Source organism: Colius striatus, chromosome 13 (assembly GCF_028858725.1).
Source record: "Colius striatus isolate bColStr4 chromosome 13, bColStr4.1.hap1, whole genome shotgun sequence".
Taxonomy (NCBI): Eukaryota; Metazoa; Chordata; class Aves; order Coliiformes; family Coliidae; genus Colius; species Colius striatus.
In genome coordinates this window covers 7851879-7867684 of record NC_084771.1, presented here as the reverse complement: position 1 = coordinate 7867684, position 15806 = coordinate 7851879, and the positions used below count along the sequence as shown (strand labels likewise).

General features: G+C 57.8%; 2 protein-coding genes across 6 annotated transcripts in view; both read right to left on the bottom strand.

Annotated features, from left to right (window-relative positions):
• Window positions 1-147: 147 nt before the first annotated feature.
• On the bottom strand, window positions 148-4088 carry LOC104555393 (transforming growth factor beta activator LRRC32). Its single transcript, XM_062006996.1, is given in 6 exon segments — window positions 148-2239; window positions 3189-3318; window positions 3320-3408; window positions 3410-3456; window positions 3459-3507; window positions 3852-4088. Coding segments are annotated over 6 exon segments (2508 nt in total). The 3' UTR covers window positions 148-283.
• Window positions 4089-5241: 1153 nt separating this feature from the next.
• Window positions 5242-15806, bottom strand: part of EDA (ectodysplasin A) — a 76082-nt gene continuing 65517 nt past the window's right edge. Inside the window, exons 5-8 of one of the 5 annotated variants that reach the window (XM_062006703.1) lie at window positions 14557-14591; window positions 14095-14146; window positions 10719-10849; window positions 5242-8888 (exon numbers count right to left, since the gene is read on the bottom strand). In XM_062006703.1, coding sequence (XP_061862687.1) covers window positions 8637-8888; window positions 10719-10849; window positions 14095-14146; window positions 14557-14591 — 470 coding nt within the window. In that variant the 3' untranslated portion in view covers window positions 5242-8636. The remainder of the gene's footprint in view (window positions 8889-10718; window positions 10850-14094; window positions 14147-14556; window positions 14592-15806) is intronic. The other 4 variants (XM_062006704.1, XM_062006707.1, XM_062006705.1 and 1 more) reach the window with 4 other exon arrangements.

Here is a 15806-nt window from a genome sequence, read left to right as displayed (position 1 = left end):
AGCCCAGGCTTTGGTTTCTTGCCCTGGGTGACAGGAATGCGTGACAGCAGGGCAGAACCTCCCCCCACAACTGCTCCCAGAGTGTGTCATTTCTTGCAGGGAACACGGGGCTTGTCGAGGAGAGACCAGCTCAGGCCAGGGCTCAGCAACCAGCCACACGCCCTTTATTAGGTTGCCAAACCCCAGGACACAGGTGAGGGGATGGGGTGTGAGATACAATAATGTCACTGATAATGATTAGAGTTCTGAGCAATGGGGGTTGCCAGCTCCTGCCAGGGCTGGGCTACACCCGGGTGCTGCCGGCTGCCGCCCTCCCCTCAGCTGCCTCCTCTCTTCTGGGGCGACAGGGCACGACCCCAACCCTGTTGCTCCAGAGTCCCGCCCACGCCAAGGACTTGCGCCCTTTCCTCAGGAGGCACCAGGCCCCGGAGCCGAGGACGAGAAGGCCGAGCAGGGCCGCGAGCAGCGGCAGCGAGCCGGTGCCCCTGGGCCGTGGGCACAGCCCCCGGGGGCCGGTGCCTACGTGGGCTGAGAGGTTGCCGGCCTCGGCGGGGAAGCTGCAGAGCGCTTGGTCCAGGTCCCGCACGGCCACGCCGGCGGCCCGCAGCGTGTCCAGCCAGCCCAGTGAGCAGCAGCCAAACGGGTTCCCGGCCAGCGCCACGGCCCTCAGGCTGCGGGCCCAGCCCGCCGCGGCGCCCTGCGCCAGCCCCGGCAGCAGGTTGTGGCTCACATCCAGGCTCTCCAGCGGCGAGCAGGAAGCGCCCGCGGGCAGCAGGCTCAAGCGGTTGCCCGAGAGGTCCAAGGCCCTGAGCCTGCCCAGGCAGGGCAGCTCTGCCTCGCTGGCGTCCATCTGGTTGCCCCTCAGGGAGAGTCTCTGCAGGGACGGCTCCAAGCCCCCCAGGGCTCCCTCGGCCAGGAACAAGCCCCTGTTCCCCGCCAGGTCGAGGGACAGCAGCGGGGTGCCGTTGAAGGCGTAGGGAAGCAGCCTGGTGATGTTGTTGTCACAAAGGCTCAGGTGCTTCAGGTGAGGCACGTTGTGGAAGGGGGTGCAGGTGCCTCCAGGGGCTGGCATGGCAGAGGGGCCCCCCGAATCCCCTCCCCGGCTGTCGCAAGGCTGGAGGCTGTTGGAGCCCAGGTCAATGGTCTCCAGCTGAGGCAGGGAGCGGAAGAAGGCGGGAGGCAGCACGGGGAGGCCATTGCTGCTGAGGTCCAGGGAGCGCAGGGACAGGGCCATGGGCTGCGGGGGCTCCGTGCCACCGGCCAGCAGCTCCCCGGCCACGTCCTGGAGACAGTTCCTGGCCAGGCTGAGGCTGTGCAGAGAGCCCAGGCTGTGGAGGAAGGTAAACGGGAACCGCTGCAGCTGGTTACCACCGAGATCCAGGTCGGCTAAATGCGTCAGAGCAGCCGCTGTGTGCGAGGTCCTGTTAAATCCCCTCATCTCCTTGTAGAGCAGCACAAAGTCCTCTGGCTGCTGGGAGCCTGGGAGCAGGGAAGCAATGAGGTTGTTGGAGAGGTTTAAGTGTGTGAGAAAATGGGCTTGGGGGAGCTCTGGGAAAGAGAGGAGTCTGTTATGGCTCAAGTCGAGCACCTGAAGCAGGTAGGGCTGCGCTGCCTCCTGCGAGGCAAAGAGCTCCAGCGCGTTGTGGCTGAGGTTGAGAACTCGCAGCTGCGTGAGGCTGAAGCCAGAGACACAGTGGAGGGAGTTCAAAGCCAAGTTCAGCACCTCCAGCTCTTCCAGAGCCTCGAAAACTCCCTCCTCGATTTCCATGATGTAGTTGTCGCTGAGGTCGAGCCGGCGCAGCCACGGCGTGCTGCGGAACAGCCCTGCCAGCAGGCTGGTCATCCTGTTCCCTGACAGATCCAGCGTCCTCAGCCTCGTGAGGTTGCTGATGTACCAGCCAGCCATGTGGCTCTCCAGGTTATTTGCTGACAGGTCCAGGACCTCCACACTCCTCAGCAGGCGAAGGGCTCTCCCGTTGGCGAGGTAATTGCGGTGCAGGAGGTTGGAGCCCAGGAGGAGGGAGCGCAGCTGGGGCAGCTGAGCCAGGGTGGTGGCTGACATGGCTTCCAGCTGGTTAAAACACAGGTCCAGGGACTCAAGCTGCCCAAAGCCTGGCATTGCGCTGCCAGACAGGTTTTGGATGAAGTTGTTGGAGAGTTGGAGGTACTTAACTCCTCTGCCAAGCTCCTGCGGGAACTCACGCAGGCCAACACCTTCACAAGACACCTTTGTGGGGCTCTACAGAGAGAGGGGAGAAGCTGTCAGCAGGAGAGGGTCTGTCACCCACAGCTCCAGCCAGAGCATCCCTGTCCTGTCTGAGCAGAGGAAGAGCACTGTCCTGCTGGGCTCCACCTTCCCTCTCTCCCTCCAAGCTGGTTTCCTCCTCCAGTGTGGAGCTGGGAGTCTGTGATGGAGGGGACAGAAACCATCTGCTCCACATCCAGGCTCCTGACTGCCCCAGGAACATCTGTAGTGCCACCTGAACCCCTGTGAGATCCTGCAGGGCAGGGACACAGGGCAGCTGAACCCCTGCGACATCCTGCAGGGCAGGGACGCGGGGCAGCTGAACCCCTGTGACATCCTGCAGGGCAGGGACATGGGGCAGCTGAACCCCTGCGACATCCTGCAGGGCAGGGACGCGGGGCAGCTGAACCCCTGTGACATCCTGCAGGGCAGGGACACGGGGCAGCTGAACCCCTGTGAGATCCTGCAGGGCAGGCACACGGGGCAGCTGAACCCCTGTGAGATCCTGCAGGGCAGGGACGCGGGGCAGCTGAACCCCTGTGAGATCCTGCAGGGCAGGGACACGGGGCAGCTGAACCCCTGTGAGATCCTGCAGGGCAGGGACGCGGGGCAGCTGAACCCCTGTGAGATCCTGCAGGGCAGGGACACAGGGCAGCTGAACCCCTGTGAGATCCTGCAGGGCAGGGACACAGGGCAGCTGAACCCCTGTGAGATCCTGCAGGGCAGGGACACAGGGCAGCTGAACCCCTGTGAGATCCTGCAGGGCAGCTGGGTGCTGTGGCCCAGGCTAGCAGGAGACTTGCCTGGGAACAGGACGGCAGGGAGGAGATCTAAACCGGGAAGGCTGGGGAGAAGGAGGCCGGAGGGAGGTGAGGCGTAGGGAGGAGCTGCAGCTGTGCTGTGCAGAGGGACGCTGCCAGCCCGCCTTGGGCAGCAGCCTTACCTGCTGGCACGGCCGGGGCCTCCCCTCCCCGCTGGCCTGGGCTCTGAGGACGAAGGGCAGCAGCCAGAGCAGCAGGCAGCCCCTTTCAGCCAGCGCGGGTTTGAACAGGAGCATGTTGTGCCGCGGCTGCCCCGCGCCCTGCAGCCAGCCGGCTCTGTATAAATAGGCTTCAGGATGGGATGGGGGAAGGAGATAACGCATGTGGGTGTTTGTAACTACGGGAAGTGGGAAAAGAAAGGCATAAGATTGCAGAGGGGGAAAAACTGTAGAAAGCCACGTGGAAGGGAAAGAGAATGGGCAGGACGGGGAGGAGACAGAGCTGCGCCGGCACTCAGGTGGTCACCCGTACCCAAATTAACGCCACGAGGCGGAGGCGGCACTTGGGAACGCTGAGAAGGGTTTGGACGGGTATCCCTGAACGGACCTGCCCGTGCCCCAGCCTCCACCGCCCCGCGCCAGCTCCCGGGGCAGCTGCTGCCCGTGGCACCGGCGGGGGCTGCTGGGCCATCCCGAGCCAGGGCCCGGGCTCCCGGCTGTGGCTCCGGCGGTCGCCGCGGGGCTCCCGGCACCTCCGGCGCCGCAGGTGAGGTGACCGCACAGACACACAGCAAATTCCCCTCCCTGCCCCGGCACAGCCCGGCCCGGGGGGCTCTCCCACGGCACCTGCCCGGCCTGGGCAAACAACGGCTTCCCGGGGCTTCCCGCCCGGCTCCCAGCGGGATGTGCGGAGCCGGCAAACCCCTGCTCCTGCAGCCTGGCGGAGGCCGGGGGGGTCACGCCGTGCCGCCGGGCGGGAGCAGACGGGGACTTTCCCCCCCGGCAGCTCCAGGTGCGGTCCGGGGGTGCGCACATCTGGGAGACGGATGGGCCGAGCCTCTGCCCGCCGTGCCCCTCGCCCATCTGAGTCGCTCCGTGTCACCGCCGGGACGCGGCTCAGCCCCGCGCCAGCCCCACGTCTGTGAGATGCTGCAGGCTCCGGCCAGGGAAACACCGACCTCTGCGTGAACCTCGGCCTCCAGCCTCCCCCAGGCTGCCATCAGCCGCGCCCGAAAGCGGAAGGTGCGGAGGGAAGGTGGAAGGGACGGAGGGAGGGAGGCAGGGGGGCTGCAGGGACCGCGTCGTGCCGCAGCTCCGGCCCCGGCGGGGGAAGCCCGACCCCGCATCCCCAGCCGCCGGGCACGGGTCTGCACCGCGGGCACGGCCCGATGAAATCAGCTGAGAAGTCCCCGATTTGGATCAGGGACTTCTGCAGAGAATCCCATGGCATTTGCATCCCGAGGCTGTGAACTCCCTCGGCAGGGGTGCCCGGCTCTGCACACACACACGGGCTCCTCCCTGGCACAGCAAACCACACAGCACAGACAGCACTGAGCGTGCCACGCTCCTTTGGCACTTCTGCCTCCACAGCCCTCTGTTAGAGCTGCCCCTGTGCCCCAACAGGTGAGAGGTCTCCAAAGGATGGGAGGAAGCAGCAGTTGGATAGAGCCTTGGCCAAAGAAGGGACAGAGCCACTTGCCCCACACCACAGCCATACCCTGGGATGCCAGACGCTGGGAGCTGCCCAGGGAGCTGGGGGAGTGCCCAGCCCTGGAGGGACCCCAAAGCTGTGGAGCTGAGGTGCTGAGGGCCATGGGGTAGTGCTGGGCTGGGCAGGGTGAAGGCAGGGCTGGGATTGCAGCAGCTTCAAGGGCTTCTCCAACCAAACTGCTTCAGTGATTCCATGGGCAGTGAGGAGGCAGGATCTAAGCACATCACATCTCCACCTCTTTCCTAGTTAAGCAGTGACAGCAACTCTGCTCCCTGCACACGCCCCTGACTGCTGTCAGCAGTGGGGAGTCAGAAGGCAAATGCTGAGCAGCCCTCAGGGGGGTGAGGGGTCTGGTGCCTCTCCCCCTGGCAGCCCCTGCACATCCCCCAAGGACAGGAGCTTCACCTTTCAGCTGTGTCCCACCACACAGGCACAGCCACAGCACTTTGCACAGCAGCTCCTGCTTTGGCTGGGGAAGGATGTCCCACCCAGAACACTGAGATGAGGAAAAAGCTTTATTTGCTAAGAAAATATTGACAATTTACATAAACTTACATCCTAATTTATATACATTATGTATATTTTATATACAGATAGGGTCTTGAATAAAGCAGTCGAAGCACAAACCAGCATCAGTACATCACTGTGCAGCTCTAAGAGGTAACGGGGGGCAGTCGTGTCTCTTCCCACAACTCCTGTCATGCTCGTGTTGGGGAGTCTGAGAGGCTTCCTGCCAGCCTGGGAGTGAGGAACAGCAGTGGTGGAGTGGGGGTCGGGCTGTATGGGGGGCCCCTGCCCCTTCCCTACCGGCACATGGAGAGTGGGAAGGGCTCCTCACACTCCACCTCTGACTGGGAAGAGCAGAGGATGCACTGACGAGGCAACACCCACAGCTCACCTGAGTGGGAAAGGCACTGGGGGAGGCAGGGGCCAGGCAGGTTTGAGTAGGGAGCCACGACCTAAAGCCTTTCCCGAAGGGAATCCTTCCTTCAGAAGGAGCCCTGGACACAGCAGCTGAGCTGGCTTCCCTGGAAATCATCCCCAGAGAGAGGAGTGTGGGAGGGAGAAGGGTTTCAGATGAAGTGTTACAGGCCCCTGAGCTGCCTCCTGCCTTGCCCAGCAGGAAGGGGGGCAGCGGGGCCAGGGCATGAAGGGAAGGGCAGAGCCACCAAGTTGCACTGCAGAGGAAGGCTGGCACATGGGGAACAGCGGTGGCTGCTCTCATTCCTCCATCTGGGATACACAGACTGTGCCTGTGAATGAAGCACTTCCCCTCAACCCCACTAGGAACTGAGATACGGCCAAATTTAAAGGCACCAGAGGGAAAGGCTGGGGCAAGGCCCTGTTCCTGCTGGAGTCTGTCAAAGCCTCCCATAGGCACCTTCCTCCCCGTGCTCCCCTGAGCTGCTCCCAGGCCTTTTTGGCTCCAGTTAAGGGCAAGAAGCACCAAAGACGGCGGGACAACATCTGCAGAAGCATCACACAGCAGCAGCTGCACCACAGCCTGGGTAACCTGCACTGCAACTCCTCACCAACGAGGACTTGAGGCCAAAGGGTTTCAAGTATAAAACTCTCCATGGCTGCTACAGGACTGGTGACCCAGCCTCTCACCCCAGGGATGAACAGGGCTCTGGCACCAATGCTGCCAGCAGTCAGGGCTTCTCTGCTCTCTGACTCCAGGTCTCCACCTCAGCTACATTGACCTCACGTGTCAGTGCATCGCGGAGCATCCCAAAGAGCCCCTTAACACCTTTCCCACTAGGAACTGCTTCCTTCTGCTCTCCTCCTGCAGCCCAGGTACGTGCCAGAGGCAGCTGGGCAGAGAGGGGCCTTTTCCAGAGTAGGGACTGTCCCTCTGCCACCTCCTGCCACAGCCACAGCTGGGAGCAAAGGGCAGATGCTGCCCGTGGGGCAGACTCCATGCACTGTGTTATTTATCCTTGCCCCTAAGTCTTGCTGTTCAGGCTGTATATGAAAGCAATCCTGCTAATTGTTTGTTTAATGTTCTCACTGTACAGTTGTCCTGATTCATTCTTGTCACAGGAACACGTCCTTCTTAATCCATGTTAAAGGAAACAAGCCACAAGGCCCAGCTAAGTGCCCCGAAGGCTCCCACGAGCCCAACATGTGAAGGCTGGAAGAGGAGGGGAACACATTGACAAAGAAATAGCAGGCAATTGTTCATGCAGTTGTTCTACAAACTGCACGCCTCCTGTGAATAGCCAGGCTGGAGCCAAGGCTGGCTGCCCCCGAGAAAGAGCCATCTCCCAGTCCCTGCAATACTTGGCAAGTGAGATCACTCGCTGCGGATGGGGCAAAGCCAAGAATGCTCCAGCCAGGGGGGACCCTTCTGTGCTCACATCCAGTGTGGTGCTGAGCCACGAGCCTGTGAGTGACCAGTGCCAGGCCACCTCTCCTGGGAGCTGGCGGCCGGCACTGAGGCGTCGGGTCGGCTCTCGGCCCGTTTCCTACATGGGCTCAAACTGCAGGAACCCTCTTGAAACAAGACAAACCCCACACTCTGGAGAGAAACTCCAGCTGAACCCCCCCCAGCCCAGCCCAGCCCAGCCCAAGCCAAGGCGTGACACAAAGGAGCAATTAGCGCTCCAGCCTCTTCCTCTGCTCACATCTTATAGCTTTAGGTCTCCCCAGCTGAGGGGAGGTAACAGGGTTGCTCAAGAAGCCAAAAGAAACAATAGTGTCCCAGCTCTTCTGTTAGTCACCAGAAATCGAGTTATGACTAGACTCAGCAGGGCCTGGAGAGAAGAAAAAGTGGTGACTTCATGCTGGAGCAGACTCCGAAATGCAAGTTGGGTTGTGGGGGTTTTGTTTCTTGCTACAGACTCCATCACCGCTTCTGTGAGCGCTTTAGGTAGTAGGGTGCCAAAAGGCAAGGGGCAGGAAGGACAGAGCCCACGACTGAAAGCAGGACAGTTGCTATTAAAACAGAAAAATAAACCCCCTCCTGTTTGAATATTTTATTCTTAAACATGACAAACTTCCTCAGAGTGCTCTCACGAGGACCCGTGGCTGCCCTATGCGCCCAGCCAGCCCGCAGGACGTGTGTTGGGCTGCAGCATGGTAGTCAAAAACCCGAGCCAAGCCAAGCCCCAGAAGGCCCAGCTTGCTGCAAGAGCAGCAGCACCCGAGGGCAGCCCCGGGGGGAAGGGATTCACCTCTGGGGAACGGCGGGAGCTGGAGGGAGCAGAGGCGCTGGAGCCGGCGCTGTCTGTGGGCCTCGGGGATCTCTGGGGTGTGGAGGCAGTTTCCTACCTGCCAAACCTGCTCTGCTCAGCCTTCACCTTCCTCTGGCACTGGCTGCTGTGGCTTCCAAGCTCTCAGGAGGGGCCCTTTGCCTTCCTCGCTCGCGCTCCTGAGGACAAAGGTAACACAGGGCTGACCCCGTCTCGCGCGCTCCCCTCCGCACCCCGCGGCCGCTCCGGTTCCCACTGGGAAGGCAGCAAACCAGAGCCCCTGCCCGTGCCCCTTCCTCGCTCCCATCGGCGTGCAGCAGCAGGAGAGCCCGGCTGGGACGAGGTGGACGTGTCCTCCCGCTGCCGCCTGGGACGCTCTTGCTAGTGCAACGTAGAAGCAGAGAGCCGACCCCACTCTCGAGGAGCCTCGTGTGGAGATCACAGAGCGGAGTATCAGTGCAGCAACACTTGAAATGCTGAGACAAGGCAGACACAACAGCCCTTCTGCCCTCACCAACGCTTCCTCAGCCAGCTTTCTGTGTTTTGCCCCAAGTCTCCACGCGAGTCCCAGAGGACGGTTGTGCTTCCTGCATTCACATATAGGAATAAATAGCTCTGCATCAGTTTCCTCTATGGCCGGACTACAGAACCCCCTGAAATACTGATAGGCTAATGAACAGCAGCACTGTGCAGTCCTGCCAGCATCCTGGCACGTGCCAAGTTCATCTAGGATGCTGGTGCATCTCCTAGGCGGATGGCCCCGAAGAAAGTCGTGTGCTTGCTCATGTTGATGGAGATGTCAGCGTGGACCATCTTCACGGCGATCTTCTGCCTGGCCTTGAGGAGGCAGACCCCGGCTGTGTAGCAGGTATTGAAGTTGGTCTTGCCAGTCTCAATACTCCGAGTGCATTGCAGAAAGGGCTTTTCATCCACCACCACCTCGTAGCTGGCGAAGTCTGTGAAGTTGATGTAGTACACCTGATGTGAAGCAGGAGGAAGAAAGGTGTTAGAGAGAGTGCCCACGGAGCAAGTCCACGTTCCTGTCGGGGCCTACAGATACGTTCCCTCTGCTGACCATCCCTCCCTCGGCCCTGGGACACCTACGCTCACGGGAGGTTGACTTGGTCGAGGCAGAAAGAACCCCAAGGCAACCAAACATGAGGAAACTCTGCAGCCCCTTGGTCCCAGGGCAAGCATGCAAGTGCTGAGCTACAAAGCCTCGCTTTGGACCCTGCTCCTTACAGCAGAAGTGACAAACCTGCACAGGCCCCGTTACCAAAATGTGCAGGTGACCCTATCTGCTACAGACAGCTTTTCATCCAACAAACAGACAGAAAGGTTGTAACTGAAGTCCTCTTTCACTTACCTGGCCAGTCCTGCTTTCTGGTCCCATGAGCTTCCTTTAGTGTTGACATCAAAACTGCCCTAAGATGTACTGGGAGTTGCCTTCTTTGTAATTGGATTTGAGGTGCTTTCAAAGGGCTATTACAGGGAAGACACTTTCCCAACCTCCTCATCTTGGAAACAAATGGCCTTACAGTGTTCATACTGATGTAACTCTCAGGTCTGGTGGCTAACTCCCCATGACTCCACTACTCGTTGCTTAATCACCTCCCACTCACTCCTTCTGAAGAACTGACCTGCCTGAAAAGCAGTCAGCTGCTTCCTCCTGATAGGAGACCAGCCCTTTCAGAGGCATCTGCTAATTGCTCTTAGTCTATACCCTGCGACCCCAGAAGCTACACAGGACTCTGTCTCCTTCTTCCTTGATGGCCTGGCAAAGGACAAAGGCTTCAGGAGCACAACGCTGTGGCCAGCAATTAGCATTAAGCACTTGGGAAACAGTTATGATTTGGCCCACGGGGAGTTATTTTCCCTGTCCAGTTCCCTGGAAGAGCTCCTAAGGTGACATCCACAGCCCCCTTCATCCGACTCGGTGCAGTCAGGTCATGAGCAGGAGGCAGGTTGGTAATGTCAGAAGCCTGGGGCAAGGTGCAAGTTGCTTAATTCTGGTTGTGACACAAAACCCCTCTTGTCTTGCTAAAATCTGTCCCAGAACCTGGCCTGTTGTTCAGCCCATGGTGCCTGCACACCCTGCATGCTCTGGGAGAGCTGTGTATCTCACACCCCACACAGCTCAGCAAATCTGTTCAGAGATGTGCCAGGTGAGGTAAATGATGGCCCACCTCCTGCACTCTAACTGAATGGGGAAAGGAAACGGTGTCTCAGTCAGCTGCAGAACAAATCCCAATGCAGCAACTGGCTACTTTCAGTTCTACAGCAGCAGGTCTGTCTCTGCATCCTTTGTGGGTACCAACTAAAGCAGCAGCTGAGCCCTCCTGCTGCTGGTGCATGCTGTGGGTCTGAAGCTACACCACAAAGGTGGAGGCGACGTGGAGCTACCTGGGGCTGGAATTTGGCCAAACCACCTGGGCTGAGAGTCCCATGCTCAGGGCTTGTCTGGGCTTTGCTCTTACACCTCTTTTAAAGCCCAGAGCCTGGCACCCTTGCTCTGCAAGGAGCCCAGTGAGCACCCAGACCACAGGTGGGATTAAGAGGAGGGCACTAAGCGGCACGCGGGGCTGGCCGTTTCGGTAACTAACGTCTCGCAGCTGGTGTCACGGCGGCAGCGTGTGACCTTGGAAGCTCTAAAGGTCTTTCTCCTTCCACACACACCTCCTAGAGCACGAAGCGGTTAAAACACAGACAAGTTGGCGGCATTTGGCAGTTGTCTGGAGCCCTCTCGTGGTTCATGCACGGCTTCCACCGGAACACAAGAATAGGACTTAGGCCTAGGACCGTACTCACTTCTACCTGACTATAGATGAAGTATGTGCCGTCCACCAGTACCTCCAGCTCCCCACTGCGGGCATGCAGCTTAAACACCTTGGGGTTCATAGTGATGCGAGACCAGTCATTGAGGACTCCACCTGAAAGATCTCAGTATGAGAGAACGGCAGTCACTCAGTACCCGTCAGAATGGAGGGCGCGGGAGCACACAGACAGCGACACGACAACACGCGCACACAACGCCTCGGGCTGGGCCTCACAAGTCAAGCAACTCGGTAAGAGAAGCCCAGAATTAAAGGCTACGCTGGGTCAGTTTGCACTGACTCCTCTCCACAGCTCAAAGGACACCATCACCCACCGCTGGACACCCGTCTCGTGCATCCCCACTCTTTGGCCTGTGGCCTACAGACTCGTTTGCCTCCTCCTGACACTAAGCTGAGCTTAATAAAGTGATGTTTTACAGGCTTTTCCTGTGTGATGTGATCTAGGCAGACCTGCTTTAGCAGGGGGGTTGGGCTGGATGACCTTTAGAGGTCCCTTCCAACACCTACCATTCTGTGCTTCTGGGAAAACACGTTCCCAGCACCATCCCCACGCCAGGAAAAAGACAGTCTGGCACATGCCAACCAGTGTCAGCCCTGTGAGGTATTTGCTAAGTCTTCTCAATTCACCTGAGAGGCCAAGGCTCATTATTTCACACTGTTTTCACACCATTTCTGTACGTTCAGCCACAGATCCCAGCTGTGGTAACAGCACTTCTGCAGGCGCCTCCTGAAGAGCATCTGTTCATGGCCCTTGTAAAAGCTCTGCTCCTGGCAACTTCCCTGCTGTCATGGGAGAAGCTCTGCAGCAGAGGCAGGACCAATTCTCCAAGAAACACCCTCAACTGACATCACCCAGCCTCGAGACCATTGAATCTCCTCCTCTGCTTTGTCTCATTTATTCCTCTCCCCCCAGCTTCCACACTAAACAAAGAGGGGCTTCAAGGGTGTGCTGAAGACCACCCCAACAGGGAGGGTCAGGACTCCTGTCCTTAGGGCTACAGGACTATGTGGCCAGTCTGTCTGCTCCCCTCTCAGTGCTCCTGGGCTGGAAAGTGTTCTCAGCACAAGTGGCACAATGCAGCCTTCACCCTCACTTTCAGCCTTGGGATCATCCCTAGAAGAAAACCAACTGGTGGAGCCCATCAGCAAAAGAGACAACAGCACTTATGGATAAAGTCCTGTGCAGCTGAGGGTGCTGCCCCATCTGTCAGGACACACCTGGGCACGGAGCTACACCAACTCTGGGTCACACCATCAGTTTTAATTCTGGTATTCCTTAACTTCAACGTTCTTGACTTTGTCACCAGCATCACTTTAACAAACACTTTGTCATTACATTTCCCAGGTTTCTAAGAGCCAAATAACAGCCAAGTGTGGAACTGCAACACGTCACACCACATCAAGCCCTCACTGGGGCCCTCAACACAGTCAGGGATTTATAGATCCCCCACCCAGTCCCCTGGCATTGGAGCCAATGGAATAGGGAGGTTCTGCTGCCCCTCTGCTCTGCCCTGCTGAGGCCTCATCTGGAGCTCTGTGTCCAGTTCTGGGCTCCTCAGCTCAAGAGGGCCAGAGAACTGCTGGAGAGAGGCCAGAGCAGGGCTGCCAAGATGATCAGGGGACTGGAGCATCTTTCATACGAGGAAAGGCTGCAGGAACTGGGGCTGTTTAGTCTGGAGGAGACTGAGGGGGCATCTTATTAATAATTACAAACAACTCACTGGGTGTCAGGAGGTTGGGGCAGCACTTTTTTTGATGGTATCTAGCAACAGGACAAGGGGTGATGGGATGAAGCTGGAACACAAATAGTTCCATTGAAACAAAAGGAAAAACTCTTTTACTGAGAGGTGAGGGAGCCCTGGCACAGGCTGCCCAGGGAGGGTGTGGAGGCTCCTTCCTTGGGGGTCTTCAAGACCCACCTGGACACGTTCCTGTGTGACCTGATCTAGGTGGGACCTGCTTTGGCAGGGGTTTGGACTGGATGAGCTCTAAAGGTCCCTTCCAACCCCACCATTCTGTGATCCTATGAATACCATGAGTGGGCTGCCAAGCAGCAGGTCCAGAGGATGTGCTTCGCCTTGAGGCTGGGACAGGGCCATTTTCTGGGTGCCTTGCCTTAAATACAACTCCTCTCCTCCCAGCCCTCGTGTGCTGCTCAGCTCCCTGTCCCTGCTGCACCAGCCAGGCTCAGCTGCACAGCATTACCTGTGCAAGGCCTCAGACTGTTCCTGAGCAGCAGGGGAGCACAGTCCCTCCCTCACAGGGCATGGCCCGCTCTTAGGGAGCAGTGTGGGCCCTGCAGACAGCCAGGCCTTCCATTAACAAAGGGAGAATTACTGTCAGAACATAAGCAAAACAGCATCTTTTCCCTCGTGTTGTTGTTGTGAACGTCCCGTTTCCTTTTTGTTTTGGGGAGCCTTCCCCCACCCTGCTGTCACTGCACTGCCCTGACCGTGAGGCATCTCAGCTCCCACGGCTCACCTCTGCTGAGGGGGAGAGATTATCCTTCTACAGAAGCAGTGGGCTGCTCTCCTCATGCCAGGCACGGGGTAGAAGCTGGCAGAGAAGAGTGCTGCAGCCCTGTGCCTGCTGCACTAAACCCTTGGGGAGCTGCATGTGGGGATCTGGGCAGGGGACAGAGCCAGCTCCTGTCTGGCACAGCCAGACCCTGTGAGCAGGAAGGCAGAGGCTAATGAATGAGACCCAGCTGCTGGCAAGAGCAGGAACTTGAGCAGAAATTGGATGAGGATCTGGGGAGGAAGGAGGAGAGCAAAGAGCTGCCTGGGGATGTGAAATGGCTCAGCAGGACTTGAGCTTAAAGGCTGCTGGTGGGGTTGAGGTGGAGCAGGGACAGCAGAGGCTGCACACGTGCTTGAGCACAGTGTAATGCAGGAGGAGGCAGTGGCTGTGTCCCTCTGTGCCCTCACACCACAGCTGGGCCTGCCCCTGCCATAAATTCCTGGGAAAACTGGAGGAAGACACGGCCTAACGGGGCTGAGGATAAGCTGAGGGCTTAAAAGAGAGTGGAAAAGAGAGCTGAGGAACACTGGTGATACAGCAGCAGGTTGGAGGAGGCACAACATGTGTCTGGAGGTCAAGGAGAAGGAAGAGTCAGTGGGACAGAATTACTGGGATGCACAGGAGAGAGGATATCTGGGAGATAAACAGGAGCACTGGGCACACAGGGATGGAGACTCAACAGGAGACTCCTCTAAGGGGGTCTGGGCAGGGGAACCAGACTGTCTGAGGTAAGCCCATACCAGGGATAGTCAGGGACTGGGACCCAGATACAAAGCTAGGGGTGCAGGATGGGCTCTTTTCAGTAACTGTCAATAGCATGAGATCCTTACCATTCTTCACTTGGATTGCTGAGCCTTGGCCTTGAAGGTGGACCACAGCTGGCTGAAATGAGATGACAGGGATGCAAAATTAATGGGAGACCCTGGGGCATTTTCCAGTCACTCCACACCCCTCCACAGCCCTGCTGACCAGCCCAGAGGCACAACAGTTCCCTGAGACTGTGAATGCTTTGCATAAAGGACAAAAAGATCAGAGCAGCTGGCAACAACATGCTTAAGGACTGGAGAAGAAGCCAGAAGCCCGAGCCAGGCTAACATGGCTCTCTTTTGAGCAATGAAAAGGGTGAGCTCAGGTCGAGCAGCTCTGTGTAGCTCTGACTTTGCACAGGCAGGAAGGGGAGGGTTTTATTTTCAGAGCTACACCATCAAACTCAAGATTAGTGAACACAGCCCACAGTGTCCCCAGCAGCCCAGCCAAGGCAGGGTTTCTCCCTTGAGGGAAGATCAACTCACCTGGGTGTCTCTGGAGCCGCTCTTGTCTGTGGCACCTGCAAAATGCAATTTCACACGGTTGGAGAGGAAGCTGGAAAGAGCTGCAGTAAAAACACTCCCAGAGATAAAACTTCTCTTACCCCCTACTAACCATTAACCCCCCATTTGTAACAGGAGGACAGTACCTGCAGCACAGGGTGCAGCTTAGTGTTAAAGAGTACAGAAAGATGAAAAACATCCATCCTGCTTCTTCCTATTTCCTTCCCCCATTTCCAACCACCATCACCAACATTCCCCAACGTCACTCAACCAGTTCCCAACAGAAGGACAAATTGCACAACCCCTCTTCCTGATCTGTAAGTGGCAATAAAGCCTCTGGGCTGCAGAGATGACAAGTTCCACTCTGCAGTAACTCAGGTCATTCACTGCATCCAAGCTACACGCTGAAATCTCTTTTCTGCAAGAGCCAAATCTCTATTACAGAGGAGATGCTTGTGGGCAGTACTCTGGAGTGCCAAGGACCTCATGCTGCTCCTGGCCTCTGCTTTGGCAGTTCTGGAGATATAAACTGAGGATTCAGCCACGTTTTCCTCTGAGAGCCATGAGAGCTATAGGGTAACAGTCCTGATGGCTCTGAAGATGCATGCTTTTAATACTTCACACAGATAGAACAAACAACAGGGGTGTGATTTGCTGCTAATCTGCATTTTAAAGAGCTATTACATTCAGGGGTTTTAACAAAATAATCAGCTCATGACTCTGTCGAGAAACAATATGTTGCAGATACAAAGAAACAAAGGAAAATTAAACCCGAGAACTGCAGGAGAAAACCATCTTTTGATCTGGCTGGCTTGGGATGGATGCTGCCTGGGTTCAGGAGGCTCCTGGGCTGGCTCAGCAGCTCTGCTGAGCCTCAGCCTGTCCAGTCCTGATGCACAGCTCAGCTTTGTGTCAGCTCAGGAGAAATCACCCCAAACCCTGAGACACTGCTGGGAAGAGCTCATTTGCACACAGAGAAATCCGTCACCAGCAGACTTCAGTGGGATGCTCTGAAACCTCATTTAGGCTCTGCAGGTCTCTTCTCTCAAGCAATGAGTGTGAGGACAAGAGGAAACAGCCTCAAGTTGCCCCAGGGGAGGCTGAGATTGGAGCTGAGGCAGAACTGTTTCCCTGAGAGGGGTGTCAGCCCCTGTGCCAGGCTGCCCAGCCCTGGAGGGATCCCAAAGCTGTGCAGCTGAGGTGCTGAGGGGTCAGTGGTGGGCTGGGCAGGG